Raw genomic sequence first — 15,366 nt, forward strand, 5'->3', positions numbered from 1 at the left:
GAGCAGCGAGGCAGGACCAGGCCCCTGTTGCTATTCCTTATGTGCAGGACACAGCGATCTGCAAATGCTTCCTTAGTGGGTTAATGCTCCCTAATTGCCTGTATGAGATGGCCTTTCTGTGATTGCCCTGTTGGAAGAGTTTGGGGTGAGGCAATTCGATCCCTCTTCCTTCCCTGCTGCCAGTCACACTTCCAAAGGGTGGAGGAGCAAGAGGGAAGAGAGTACTGAGAGATGAGCTTTCTCCTGGCTAAATACAGTTACATCTGCTTCCCGCTAGATGAAGGGACTCACCTGGAAGTGAAAGATGCCAGCATAGTTTTGTATAAAGGACTGGTCGTGAGGTATGACTCTACAGAGTAGTTTTTTATTCAGCGTGAGGCAAGCGATGGCAGCCAGGAACCAGCAGTCACCTGTAAATGAGCAGAAGCAGCAGACAGAATGAAGGAACAGAGCAACTAGAATCAAAGGGAAGACCTGAGATACTGCAAAATGACACGTTAATTCTCAGCAGAGCATGCCATCGCCTTTCAGGAGAGGGCTCTTCTCCATGTGCTCTGCGGTACTTTAGCACTTTATTTATTTGTGCTCTGGAAACGCTCATTGGCATCATTCATGGCTAGGTATGTGCCTGTTAAATAGATGATGTTTGCTGTAATTTAGAAAAAGCCTACAATCTGATGAGCACTGTTATCTCTGTTAGGCTTTCACATGGGACAGGGAAATCTTATCTGACTTCCCTCACTAGTTCCCCTTCCAAGCTTAGGACAGAGACCAGCTGAGAGAGAACTCTCTGGCAGGTGGAGCTCTGTACAGCTGAGGTTCAGTCTCTCATTTTCATTTGCTGCTCTCAAGATAACCTGCTGTCCCAATCGTCATTCTGTGGGGCCTCTTTCCTGCTTCATTGCTCTGACATGTTTTCCTCACTTTGAATCTGTGTCTGCGCTGTTGTAAACACTGTCCCCTTCTTTAGCGCTTTTCAGTTCCTCCTTCAGACTCTTGCACAAGTTTGCTGCCACTGTGGAAGCTTTGGGAAAGTGACCTTCTCCCATAGTACTTCTGTGTTCAGCAAAGGATGCCTCAACCCTTAATTAAAACCTCCCAGCTGCTACTGTAAGAGATGTTATTGGGTAAGCTTGCCTGACCAGTGTGTATTAGTGAGGTGAGATAATTATATGAGGTAGTAAATACTAAACCTGATTGCAGGGAGCTGTAAAAGAAATTTATTAAATTGGTGGAGTGATAAAACATATAGAAATACATATATGTATATATTTTGGAAAGTCGACTGTATACATCTAGCAGTATATTCTAAAAGTTACCTATTTCCCCTTAGGAAGGATGTGGGGTCCACTGTGAGTTTTCTAAACCATCCAATGTTCAGCAGTAGTCAAAAAGGTAAAAAATGCTATGAGTAGTTGGGGAAGGAATGGAAGACAAAAGAGAGAACATATTATGTACATAAATTCATTTGTGTCCACACCTTGGCAACTGTGAAATTCTGATCACCTCAAAAAGAAAGGCAGTTTTAAATAAAATAAATGAAAGAAAAAGTACTGGGAAGGTGATGAGGACACTCAGAAGCACAGAATAAAACTTAAATGAAAAGATTAACATACATTAGGATGTATCAGGTTAGGAAAACGATCACAGGAGAAGTTATAAAACCGTGAAAGACATGGGAAAGCTGAGAGGGGACTGACTTCACAAAGCGGTGCAGGTGAGTGCTGCATGGACAACTGTTGCAGAGGCATCACTTGTACCTAAGTAGTGGCTCTATATATCAAAGTATCTTTGAGCATCTGTGCTTAAGGCCTTCAATATAGGGGTTGTCCTTGAGTACAAGGCACACTTAGCTGGAGGCCTTCAGAAGCTCCTGTATGGAAATAACAGGACCAAATACCTGAAAAAATACAACAGTAGCTGATTAGATTTTTCTCTCAGTCAAATAACTCCTTCTCTTTATCTTTTATTCTTGTCTTAACTAATTTTGTCTCTCCTCAAAGCCTGAAAGAAAGGCCTAACTGTGTTTTGTAACACACTCATGATATTAGTTCATGAAAATCAAAACAACCTGCAAAGCATCTGTCACTTACAGTTCTTCCCTAGATTGCTACTAGGCAGATATCAATGATTTGCTACAGAGAGAGGGAATTAGTAGATGTGTAGTGGTATACTGAGACAGAGGACTTCAAATGTCTCCTTGGAAGCAAAAGAAAATTAAGTGAGAGCTAAACTATGATGCAGACTTTTTGAAGTGCAGAGGTGAAGTAAGAATTTCATACCTAATTCTCCTTGGCAGATATCTGTTCTGTTGGCTCCACCGATAATAAACCGTGGATTCTCACAGATTTCCTGCAAAATATAAAAAGATGGATGAGCAGGAGAAGCATGCATTATGATGCCTGTTTGCCACAGAAATAAAGGCTGGTTTAGAACAATGTTTTCCTGTAGGATAGTTTGCGGATATCAAAATCTCTTGCAGAGTTTTCAGCTGCAGAGTTTCACTACGAAAATGTTTTGGAATCTGGATGTTCCAGACTTCAGCCAGAGTTTTCTCCATGTATCTACAGGGTCTAATAGCTAGCCTGGGGGGCTTCCTCTGTATGAGGTGCAAACACATTAAAATGAGAAGAATAGGGAAAAATATTTTTCTATACAACAATGAAAAAAAACAAACCACTGGAGGTGACAGGAGAACAGGTGGGTGGAAAGAACATCAGGGGACCAGATTAAAGTCTTTAAAAATGACTGCAGGTTTAAGGTGTCCAATCTGCAATAACTAATATGCTGGGGTATTAATAGGGTTGAAGAATGCATTCCATCAGGAATGAACCCAAGTAAAACCCCTCCTTAAAATTTGCCCAGGATCAGATGTTTAATACTCAGGAATAATCAATTGCTGGTTAAGAGATTTTACTCTTCTCCTCATGTTGCAGTATTTAAGTGCCAATGCTGCATTCAGAAATGTATACAGGCATCATCTGTCTCTGAGGACAGGGAGATCTTCTTTTGTCCTGCATTAGGACAATGTACTGGGTTTCTCAGTATTTATACTAGTACAGAATGGGCACAAGATGCTATACAGGCATAAATAATTAAGGAATTGCAGTAGGGAGGGAAGGACTACGTAGGAACTACGAGCAAATGAGGTGGGACTATTGCAGGGTTACACAGAACCTTTTCTATATGGGACAAAGAACCGTGGGGTATAGGAAAGCCAAGGGAAGAAGTAGGTACAACCTGTCCTACAGAGACAAAAAAAGTCTCTATGCCACCTCTCATACTCAAATACTTGGTATGGTGAAGAAAAAGAAGACACTTAACTTTTGGGCCCATTTCTTGTGAGGGTAAGGAAAGAAAGATATTGCAACTTGAGGACCACTTCCCTGAGCAGCTGCAAAGGGGGAAGAAGACAAAGTACAGTCCAAGAACCCCATCTGCTGGAAGATGGCAGAGCTGGAGTGGGAAGGAGAAAGAAGAAACAACTTGCAATTGCTTGTGTGGCAGTACAGGCAGCTGATGCTACCTCTGTGGTCTAAAGCTCCTTTTCCATGTCATCATGGTAGCCCTGGATTTTCCCAGACTCGTGTTTCAGGTCTAGTAGTTTCACTTGGCTTGAGCCCACTTTTTTGCTTCTTCAATAGTAATCAGCAGAGTTGCTTTGATGTACGTATTTGGATTAGTCATATAGTCAGATAGAGAGACCAGCTTCCGGTTCCCCTGGCAGTCACCTTATTCTCTTCGAGGGAGGGAGTGGAGGATTTGACTTGTTATTTTGGGCCTCGGTCAGCTGTCCTGGGGTCCGGTTCTGTCAAGGCAGCTGTTTGAGATGCCTTCACGCTTTTCTCCACCCACTTGCTTTGTTGAAAATATTCTTCCTCACATTGCTGTGGTGCTCTCCTGAAAACTAGCTGAGAGATGCCAGGTTTTTTGTTTGCATTTTTTTCAACCTTTATTACTGTATTTTAGCTTGATCCTGCTCCTATTGAAGTAACAAACTTGAAATCCAGCATGCTGTGTTTTAGATGAAGGTAGTTCATGTTCAGTTTAGAGGAAAGTGCCTAAGTGTTTCCAAATATTAAAGGTACAATGATAATTGTTCCTCAGAGCAATTTATTGCATCTTGGGCTTGTTTGCTTTGGAGGATGGTTGGTAAAGGAATGCAAAGGAAGGAATCACACAATTGTCGTATGGACTGATTTAGCTATGAGAGAAGTGCTTTTCTTGCATTTCTTTATGGTGGCTGGGTGCGTTTAGTACACTGTGGATATGTGTTTAATATTGTATTACTGTAGCTCATCTCCAGCTGTGCTAGCTGTGCTGAGCACAGTTGAAGTTACAGGGAAAGGTTTCAAGGTCTTCCAAGGCTGATGAGAAGTACTCAGTCAGAGCGAGATGACCTGGTCTTCAAGATGCTGGTGGCAGGTCTGTCCTTCCACTCTTCCTGGCTGAGCAAGGGATTGCTCTTCATCTCTTGGGTCAAGTTATCGCAGAGAATCCCAATAGGCTGCATTTCACTGATACAATTATTCATCTAGAAAGAGTCACGTCTCATCTGAGTGCCTGTTGTGGCAATTAAGCACCCCTCAGCTGCTCGCTCAGTCCCTGGCCCACCCCCACCCTGTAGTGGGATGGGCGAGAAATCGGGGAAAGAAAAGTAAAACTTGTGGGTTGAGATAAAGACAGCTTAATAGGACAGAAAAGGAAGGGAAAATAATAACAATAATAATAGAATATACAAAACAAGTGATGCACAATACAATTGCTCACCACCTGCTGGCTAATGCCCAGCCAAGCCCCGAGCCGTGGTGCCCCCTGACCAACTCCCCCCAGATTATATACTGGGCATGACATAATAAGTATGGGACACCCCTTTGGTCAGTTGGGGTCAGCTGTCCTGGCTGTGTCCCCTCCCAGTTTTTTGTGCACTCTCAGCCTCCACTGGCAGGGCAGTATGAGAAGCTGAGACGTCCTTGACTTAGTCTAAACACTGCTTAGCAACAACTAAAACATGGTCGGTGTGTTATCAACATTATTCTCATCCTAAATCCAAAACACAGTGCTATACCAGCTGCAAAGAAGAAAATTAACTTTATTCCAGCCAAAACCAGGACAGTGCCTTAGACTGCCTTGGTACTATCCAAAGGACCTTTGTGTTCACTGGGTTGATTCAGTTTGGACTGTAATTTCATTACAAAGGGTCCAAGTTACAGCAAGGGAGACAGAATCCTAGGAAAAAAAACATTAGTAGTGCATGCTGCTTTCTGGGCAGAGGGTACTTATGAGTCAGTTGGAAGGGAGCACTGGAAAATGCAAAGGCAGCATGCAACTAAAAATGGCATTTGACCTTTGTTGTATCTTCATTAGCTTTTCTTCTGTGTCAGGAAAAATCCTCCAGTCATCTTATACTGTTGCAGCAAAAGGCATTCATTCCTTTAAAATAAACTATGGCATGCTAAGTACATTCATTCCTTTAAAATAAACTATGGCATGCTAAGTAAATTCCCTAAACTGATCCTATCAAGTAGAGGAAGCATCTTCTTTGGCCTGCCTAAGACAATTTGTAGCCTCATGCTTCTTCTCCCTTGTCCTCTCACGGTCTAGGCCATGCTATTAAATGGCTGTGCTGCAGGCTTCAAGGCAGAGGTTGATGTTGCCAGGCTGCAAGCTGGTTTTAGAGTTTTCAGAGTTGGATTACCCTCATCTGAAAGTCTTGCCTTGGTGACACTAAATGCTGTCTTTGCTTTGTGGTACTGCCTGCAGAGGCGCACGTTCTGTGATTACTAAATTCAAATAGCTTCCCACCTGTCCAGCAGATGATCTGACTAGATTTCGTTCTAAGCAAAATCCACTAATCTGCTGCCTTGATTTTATTTGTATTTGTTATGAAAAGAAAGCTATTTCTGCTGATTTTTCTCGGCTATGGAGAGGATCACCATAAGGAAGTCCCCGAATCTGATGGTTAATGCTGTGACCTCCTGGCTGTGAGCAAGGAGAATGACAGTGGTGCATTTGAAAGCACAGTGTCACAGCAGAGCCTTCCTGTTAGATGTCCTAGTGTCATTAGATCCAAACAGGACTGCAGCAGGACCTCTCAATACTCTGCATTATGTTATAATACAGACCTTTTCTCCACCCTCAAATATCAACGACCTCGTCCCAGCTCTCTGCTGAGAGAAGCTCCCGCAGGCAGCATAGGTGTGGGAGGCTGAGGCTGTCAAGAAAGCTGAGCACAGCCCATCACTGAGCTGGATATAACCTGGTGCAGGTGAGAAAAGGTCTTTGGGCTTCTCTTACCTTCCATGGGCGAGCAAATGATTTAATATCATGCATTAACTGAGAGGGATTTTATTTCCCTTCTACGTACCTAAACCGCGCTCATGCATACTCTGAACAGAAACACTGGATGGATCCTGCAGCTTTTGCCAGGGAAATTTGCAGGGCTGTCACTTGGCTTTTGCCCGAATTGAGCATTAGGAGGTCTGCTCTGCGCATTCATGTCGTGGCACGGCAGTCACTAGCTGGGTAGAATTACAGGGGCCTTCTCGCCCCCCCCATGCCAAGGCTCACAGCTGCCCTGTGTGGCAGCTGTCCTTCTGTCGGTAAGGCACAAGACCAGCCCTCGTGCCCTCGCAGCAGTGGAGGCTGGTCATTTTGGGAGGTGGCAGGGGAGGGCCTGACCTCTGGGTAGCCCCGACTGCCAAAAGAAGAGCCTGTAGGGCCAGACGCCCGAGAGCGAGGGGTAGCTGTGGGGCTGGGATGCTGGGCACCTCTCCCCACCTCAGTAACAAATTCCAGGAGCCTCAAGGAAAAGGTTGACCCACAGCACGGCCATCGCCAGGGGAAGCGGAGGGAGCCCAGGTCCCGGCAGCCCACACGTGGGAGGGGGATCTGCCCACGCCGGGCTCAGCAGGTGCCTCGGCTCGGAGCCGGGAATTGGGGGAGCGTCAGCCACGCATCTGACTTGCTGTGACGTCCTCGTAAATCCCAGGCGCAAAAGTAGACTCGTAGCTTTTCCATATGTCAGCACAGTGTGCTGAGAGCTACAGCGAAGAAGCGCTGTTCGGCTGAGGAATGGCACCGTCGCCAGCGCTTGGGTATAGGGTTGGGAACCGGCAAACACGTGCCCTTTAGATTAACTATGTGATTCCTCAAATAACACTTGGAGCTTCCGGAAAAACTTGCACTCAACAATCCCACGTGGATTCGTGTCATTGCAAATAATGGTCATTAAGGCCAGCATTAATCTTTCATGTATATTACATCCTCATACACTAATCTCATGTGGCGGGGCTAGAGCTTGGGTACAAATGGATCAGGTGGCATGACTAAGGGGACTCGGGAAGCCAGAGGCAGTGGGGAACAGGTTGCCTATTTATTTCACAGCTCTTTGTTTTAAATGAGGTCTTACAGCACATTGATCACTCGTTTATTTGCTATTTCTGGGTGTATGTGGCATATACAATACGCTATAGAAATCGGGGAAAGGATCTAGAGTGAAGCCTGTATTAGGATATTCTCTCAGGACTTCTGAACCGTTGGATATTTTGTTTTCTTTTAGAATACATTATCAAGTCTGATTGAATTCAAGCTTGACCTGAATTTCAAAGTGATTAAGAATTATCACTTTATAAGACTATAGTTTATGAGCTAGTTGCTTTCTTTGCCAAAAAAATGCCATTGCAGTTTAGTAAGAACAGAAGTTATCCGTATCTTTACAGACTATTACAAAACATGGCCTGTGCAGTTGAATCTTTGAATTCGGTACTTCAATGATTGCTTTAATGTCTTAATAAAATACTCTTTAGCCCAGTATTACTACTTTATATTAATTTGACTTTATGATGTTCTGTTAATGTGTCTGTCGTGGCTATTCATGTATATAATGTTACCAGACAAGTCCTTCTACCAGTACTATATAACTTACAGTTTCAAAGTCCAGTGAACCGAAGTCCTGGGTCAACCTGAGATCAGCACCAATAGATACGGGTCTTTTGCCTCAGCGCCCAAGAGAAGACTCACTTGGCAATTGTGGTATAGATGACAAGGTAGGGGACACATTATAAAAGGAGAAAGCATTATATGTGAGTCTCTCCTCTTTGGGGACCTGCTGGGCACAGCAGGGACCTGAATTACTGGGTTTGTTTTAAAACAAACACATTTGCAACAGAAGGCACGGGCATCTCTACAAATCAGGCCCGGTGTGTCCCCGGCAGGACAGCCATCTGCATCAGGGTCAGGACCGACTGGATCCATGATCCCACAGCATGGCAGTACTGGGCGGGCGCAGGCTGCAGCTCTCTGGATCTCCTGCCTCTGCTCTACCTGCAGCTGGCACCGCAGATACATCAGGAGGCTGAACGCTTGTGTCAAAAGAACACAGATAGCTTTGGTTTTGATATTTAGGTTGTATTTTGAGTCTTACATGTTCCCCAGCTTGTTGTTGCTACATGAGTAGTAAGTATAGAGCTTCCAAACTTATTCATTAATGAGTGGCTTAAAGAAACATCTTTGGGATAGAGACCCTGAAGTCTGAACCTTCCCAAAACAAAGGCTTGATCTGTGCATACTCAGTAATATGAGATAAGTCTGAGGTTACATTGTGCTTTTTAAAATGTTTTGATGCTTTCTCATCTGCCCACTCACAGTCTGTCTGCCCCAGGGTGCTGGCACTCATCCACTGTACTGCTGTATTGCTTTCCCCTCCGTTGAAATGGGGGAAATCCCATCCCTTTACGACTGACTTGTGGCTGCATTTAACTCATTCACACACATTTCCAGGGGCTGATGCAGCCCTGGTGATGATGAAGGAATGACAGAGCACACATGCACAGGGCAAAGCAGATGGGGGACGCGCGTCGCTCCCTTCACGTTGCTCGCGTTGTTATTGTGGCAGCAGCACGTGGCCTTCCTCTGCATCTCCAACACCTCCCCGCATGAGCTCCCGGTCTTTCGCTGTTCAGTTACGTTCCTGTGGTTTTATCTGTCACCACTGACTTTGCCATTGAAGCACACATTTGGGTGTTGGGGAAGGATGGCAGATCTAGAAGAGGCAGCCAAAACCTGCCAGAGAGGGGCAGCTGGGGAAGCTCCTCAGAACCACGTCCTTGCTGCTGGGCAGAGGACAGCAGGGGCCGAGGCAGTGACCCGGGGGCTGCCTTGCCGGGGGGGAGCAGCTGCCCAGCAGGAACGACAGGGAAAGAGGATAATTCTTCCTGTGGTAGGACGGGGAATCAATTGGGAATGGAGGAATTAGTCCTTTCCCTGTGAGAGACTCGGGGTGGGAAAGAAGAGGAAGGCTGGCTGAGGAATGCCCACAAGACAGGAAAAAGAAATGGGATTAGTAGGTAGGATTGGGTCCTCGCTAGTGATTACAACACCCACGGTCATGGTAAGTGGATACTATGCTAAACAACCTTTGCAAGTCGGCTAAGCAATGTTGAGAACAAACAGCTGAATAGAAGCATGTTTCAGAGCATAACATGTCCTTTTATTTTCACAGATTACTTTAGTATTCCGCTGTTTTCCTAAAGTTGTAAGTGAAATAAGGTAGCGTTTAAAAATTAAGCGTCAGCAAACCCAATAACCTGTTGCAGAATGAGGAGAATTTTTCTTTGGTAGTTTCAGACAAGAAAATCCCTAGCAAATCATGCAAGAAGAAAATTAAATTCTGTATTCCTTTTTCTACATATTTCATTCCATCTCCTTTTTTTGTTTCATTTTGGTTTATTGTATTTCAGTCATTATGTACGCACTCTCTGAGCTTCCACAGCCCTAGCTAGTTATCTTCCAGGAGAGCTCTAAGGAAATATATTTCCAGCTTATTCCCCAGACCTCCCCCGACACACACTTTCTGCAAAAATGTAAACTCCTGGTGAATACTTCAATTTACAGAAAGTAAAAGACACTCAGCAAACATGTTACTCACACGTGGTCTTTTCCATTCGAACTTGATGGGGATTTTCTGGCTATAGAAGAGGGAGGACTCATTCGGCGGGAAATCAGGATCTTCATAGAGAATGTTCTGCTCCAGGCACTTCTTGTGAAGCTCCTCGTAGGTCTTCTCCTTTACTTTGATAATGGGCTGGTTGCGACTTATAATGGCAGAATAAATCCCCCCTGTGCCCCCACCCGCACCTTCAGTTGTAGTGCTAATAGTAGCGCTGGGAACCGACCCAGCAGCCGTCTGCTGAGCCACCGCTGCATTTATGGCGGACGGCATGGGAGTCGGGCTTAAAGCAAATGTTGAAAGAAAGCAAGATCTTGCAAACTGGAAGGAAACGCGAGGAAAGAGGAACTTGCTGTGTAAACCGCGTTTTCTATCTGTTGAAAGTCTCCTAGTCAAATTCGCAAGCAACAAAATCCCATGCAGTTGAGCACGTTGGGCATCCTCTCAAAGGGCAGTATTTTCTTGACAGAAATCAGAATTTATTCCTTGATGTGGAACAAGATAATCTGTTGGCTAACTCCCGTGCCTGAGTTGTAGTATCTATAGCAAGTGTGTGTGCCTGCCCTGTGCGTGTAAGTGTCCAGAAGGGACAAGCTTTAACCGGTGAAATCTAAAAATAACTACAGGCAAAGAGTGAGAGAGAGGGAAAGTGAGAGGGAGGGGGTTAGTGAGATGGTGTCAGTCTTCTGCGCAGCTCGTGCCGAGGCCAGTCGTGTTCCTAGGACAGGGTCCATGTGTAGGCTGACTCCTGGTGCAAGTGGCTCGTCTTTTCCTTAAGTAGAGAGAACAGTGAAACTGGAAGCTAAACTCCTGCTGGTTTGGGAACGTACTTATGAAGTACTGCCAGCCAATAAACTAGTCCTGACACTCCTGGAGGAACTGTTGTACTTGACTTGTTGTTTCTACCCTTTGCTGCAGAAAAGATATACAGAGATTTTTTACTAGTGGAGGGGATTATCTGAAGACATGCTCTTAGTGGTGAAAAAGGTAGTCATTTGATGTTACTGCGGTCAGGTCAATACCTGCCAGCTGGGTTTGGCTCCTCTAGAGAGCAGCTTGCTAGCACTAAGATTCACCTGGTAATAGCTACCTCCCATGTAAAAGGCACCTTTTCATATAGGGTCAGAAAAGTTTATAAGGGGCCCAGCGTGGAAACCGGGACATTCTGTGTGTGTTAAGATATACCAATCTTAAAGGAGACACCTGACTTCGCACATTTATTTTGTCACGCAACAGTGGGATAAGGCACAAATTCACAGTCTCTGTGAAGAAAATCTAAATGCACATTGCTCTTCTCTATAACCCAGTTCTTTAAAAGGTGACATTGTTTATGTGTCAATAAAAGCCCCCTAACATCTTGATTTTTCTTTGATTGGGAAGTCTTAAATCACATGATGACATCAGTGTTATTTTTGCCAGATGACACTAGTCTCTGGACTCTGGCTCATGTACACATTGCTGACCTTCTGCCCTAGTACTATGGTGTTTTCCAAAGCACTGATTACTTTTTCTTTTTCAGCCACTTGCTTGCTTTACACATTTCAAATCAACAGTACAACAGACAATATCTACAGCTCATTAAAAAAACTCCACTAGGGGAACTTTTAAAGAAGGTAATATAGTTGGCAAGCTTGACCAACCTCTAGGAGTATTAATCCTCAGTCTCCTAATGGTGGCCTAAATCCTTTATTTTATCATGAATGCAAGCCTTCTTGCACCAACTGGGCAATCGAAAAGGAGAGATTGAAGTGTTTGTGGAAATAGGAGTGCAGTTGTTTCAGGGTCGGTTGTCCAGATGCAGAACTGATGACTTCCTCATTACATTTAGATGTAAGGATTGCAGGTCTCATGTTTGACATTACTTTGCAGGACAGCTTGGCAGAGCCATGTGTCACTTTCCAGGATATTTCAAGAGCAATGCAAGCAGTGAGATGCAAGGGCCTCTGACTGCACAGCTTCAGCAAAAATGCTCATTTTGGGGCCTGTGCATAAGTTCATTCTTTCATATTCTCCCTTCTTGCCCAACACGCTAATTCATCTATTATGTCTCGTACACAGAGCTAGCTCTGTTTTGAGAAGAATGTAAGTAGCACAGGTGTGATATTTGACAAACTCATTGTGGGCTGCTGGGGAGGATCAAGTGAAGGATTAGCAGTGGGGTTTTTTTTCTTTTTTTTTCTTGGGATGATCAGCAAGTGTCAGGGTATGACCTGCTGCTGTTTCAGCTAACAGTTCAGCTAGTGCCTGCATACCGAATTCCAGGTGGGCATGCACTTCTCAATTCTAACCCCATGTTGCTCTTTACAGATGTTCAGGTGTATTTTGTGGTTATAGCTGTTCAAAAAACAGCTTCTCCTTATTTTTTACTGGACAGATGGTTTTGTTATGTAGCTCTTTTCTGTGAGAAACAGCGCTTGCTAGTAAAAGACAAATGGTGTTTTTAAAGAAACACAATTTACCATAGGGAAGAATGGATGTGTTGTCTGCTACAAATGGCAAAATAAATCTTTTGTCCATTAGGAATTAAATCACCTTTTGCAATGGAATTTCTTGCAAGCAGAAGTACTTCAATAGCTGATCTGTTCAGACAGAACAAAAGTAAACTACATGGATGATAACCTTTCTTTTTAATTTTTATGAAATTTTATCTCCAGTTGTTTTCACTCATTGAATTAATTTCCTTTTTTGTAAAGGTATACTATGAATTTCTTTCTTCGTTTATGGCATAAATATGTGGAATAGTATGTGAGTTGCTACAAATATCAATGTAAGTGATATTATTTGAAATTTATTTCCTCATATCTAAAGACACAACTGCTAAAATTTTCAATAACTAATTCCTATGGAAATCCATAGAAGTTAGGTACTTCATACCACTGAAAGTTTGACTCGTGAGTACTTACTATAGTGCAGATATCATACTGAGGGCCAGAGTATAAAAGCTAGTCATTCACTTTAAGCAGGTACCCTTGGAATAATACTTAGTAGTGATTCTCAACAGTAGAAAGAAGGTTGGAAGGAATAAGGCATATAACTTGTTTCATTATTACTTTATTTCACTCACTTTCCAACTTCAGAAATACCAGTTAAAATGTTTCATTAAAACGCTCCAGACAAGAATTATATCCTGTCAGAAACACTGCTATGCTTAAACATAAAAAGCAATCGTCAATTAAAGCTTAGAAGCTGATAGAAAAATAGGGTCTGTTTCAAAAATAGGGTCTGTCTCTCTTCTCACAGATGTAAAAGATCTATTTGCTACTGTTCTACCTGGATTAACTAACTTGTCTGCATTAAGCACAGCAGTATTTAGACTGCCAGTTCCTGGAGTGGAAGCTCACACTGCCTGCTAGAAGGGGCTGACAAACGGCTCTGCAGAATAAAAAAGAAGGAACCTAAGGGTCTGGTGGGGAACAACCTGCGCTTGGCAGTCAGGAGCGGAGTAGTCGCAGTTTGCTCTCACACTTGCTATTCCCAGAAATCTGCCCTGAAGAGGAGAAACAGCAGCAGGTGGGAATGACTGACCACGCACAGGGAGGACTTAGTAAGAAGAGTAGAGGACAATGTACAACTGGACTGTTACATTACCTTTGGTTGGCAAAAATGGTGACCATCCTTCTCTGTTTCCTAAGAGTTAATTTACTGATGTTTTTAGAAAGTAACTTCCTCATCTTGCTAAAAGAAAATTAAGTACATTTTGCCCTTTTACATCCACAAAACCCAACTGATGGCATGTTCAGATTTGACTCAAAGCAGAACTAGCACTAAAATAACATAGTTGGCAAGTGTAGCAAATGGAAGGGGCAAACAACTTGAGCTGTGCAGCGATGGTAGCCTGTGAAAAGAGATGCCTGATGTGGAAAGGGCTGTGGGAATAGAAAGGATGTAGGGGATGCGGGAATCGGGATGTCTCCTAGTTTTGAAAGGGAAGAAAGCATCAGGACACACCAGTTCTGTTTGCAGAGATGGTGGGAAAAGGAGGCAAGGGAACATTAGGGTGAGCTGTAAGAGAATGGGGGAATAAGCATGAAGTGGGATGACTAACTGCAGAATTAATCCCATTAAAATTAAAAATTTGCATCATAACTACTAAGCTTAAATCTCAGCCAGATAGTAAAAACTGACCAAGAAACTACTAAAATATGTGTAAAGGAAGCCCAACCTTGGCAAGAGTTGGAAGATGTGGTGAAGCAGAGCTCTCCGTAAGCAGAGTTGCTTCACTGGGCTGGCTTTAACCAAAGACATTCAGTCATCGAAAAATGCCAATTCTTTCCTAACAAAAGAATTTTATTTTTTTTTAGTAGTACTTGCAGAGACAAGGGAGCAATAACATGGAAAATGTTTCTGTGTGAGTCTAGCTGCTACCCTAAGCCCTAAGCCAGTATTGCACTTACATAGACCTGTGCCTTTTAAAAATCCAAATACCAGTTTCAAAGCCAGCTATTGGAGAGACTTTTGCACTCCCACATTACTGTCTTTTACTATCACACAGCTGACTGGCACAACCTACTCAAACCTTACCTTCAGTGACTGAACTGTTGGCTAGCCTGTTGTTTTCTTTCCTGTACAGACTGCCTAATTTTGCATTGTCATAAGGACTGGAAAGGGGAAGTGTCTGTAATCACACTGGGTGGCTCCTTCTGTGTTTTCTCAAGGCAGCTTGCAGGCAGTGCTATGACGATAACCTCTGCGTCTGGCATATCTACTGATCCTGCTTGTCGAACTGGCCCAGATTTGCTCTTCTCAAGTACTCCAGTCTCTGAATAGTGGGATTTCCAAATACTCACATTAAACCTCATGCCAACAAGCCACAATCTCACCCATTGATTTATGATATTTTGGTGCAAGTGAAGGCAGAACTCAATCTTAATGCTTAACTGAAGCTAGCCTGCAGCAGATAGTATTTAGCTTTTTTTCCCTGAAGATAGAATCCTAGTGCCATTACTGTTGCCGAATAGAAGAGCTATGCAAGTTTAAAACAGTACTTTAAAAGCAAAATTGTAGGAAATGTTAGTTTAGGGGTGTGGGTGGGAAATATGTTCCTTAATTTGATTGGATTCAAGTGGACATTTTAAGTCCTCCCAACTTATTTCCCCTCAACCTCTCGATGAATTCTCTGAAGAAGTTGCATCTCCTTTCAGTTGATGCAAATCTCCCAGTCAGCATCAACACTCAGGGCTAAATTTTCCAGTGTCAGCGCAGAGGTCTTCGTATTGTATGTGAAAACCACTTCTTTTTCTTTCCCATCTGAAGAGGACAAGAGAGTTTACTATAGGATTGAAGAAAAACCCTTCTGAAACACAGTTACACGTGTCTCCCTCCAGTCTTTAACTCAGGCTGTTGCTGCCACTGGTGGAAAGGACTGATTAAAAAAGAAGTAGTAGTCAAATCTGCCCAGTATACACAGAAGAATGCAG

The 15,366-nt window shown here is 43.5% G+C and overlaps 2 protein-coding genes across 5 annotated transcripts in view; both read right to left on the reverse strand.

The window, feature by feature from the left end:
- Positions 1-10,647, reverse strand: part of CAPN3 (calpain 3) — a 30,641-nt gene extending 19,994 nt beyond the window's left edge. For all 3 annotated transcript variants that reach the window (XM_069784371.1, XM_069784370.1, XM_009929739.2), the window contains exons 1-3: positions 9,929-10,647; positions 2,283-2,352; positions 292-410 (exon numbers count right to left, since the gene is read on the reverse strand). In XM_069784371.1, coding sequence (XP_069640472.1) covers positions 292-410; positions 2,283-2,352; positions 9,929-10,222 — 483 coding nt within the window. In that variant the 5' untranslated portion in view covers positions 10,223-10,647. The remainder of the gene's footprint in view (positions 1-291; positions 411-2,282; positions 2,353-9,928) is intronic.
- A 2,339-nt stretch (positions 10,648-12,986) lies between these two features.
- Positions 12,987-15,366, reverse strand: part of GANC (glucosidase alpha, neutral C) — a 28,101-nt gene continuing 25,721 nt past the window's right edge. For both annotated transcript variants that reach the window (XM_069784375.1, XM_069784374.1), the window contains one exon: positions 12,987-15,196. In XM_069784375.1, coding sequence (XP_069640476.1) covers positions 15,087-15,196 — 110 coding nt within the window. In that variant the 3' untranslated portion in view covers positions 12,987-15,086. The remainder of the gene's footprint in view (positions 15,197-15,366) is intronic.

Source organism: Haliaeetus albicilla, chromosome 5 (genome assembly GCF_947461875.1).
Source record: "Haliaeetus albicilla chromosome 5, bHalAlb1.1, whole genome shotgun sequence".
NCBI lineage: Eukaryota > Metazoa > Chordata > Aves > Accipitriformes > Accipitridae > Haliaeetus > Haliaeetus albicilla.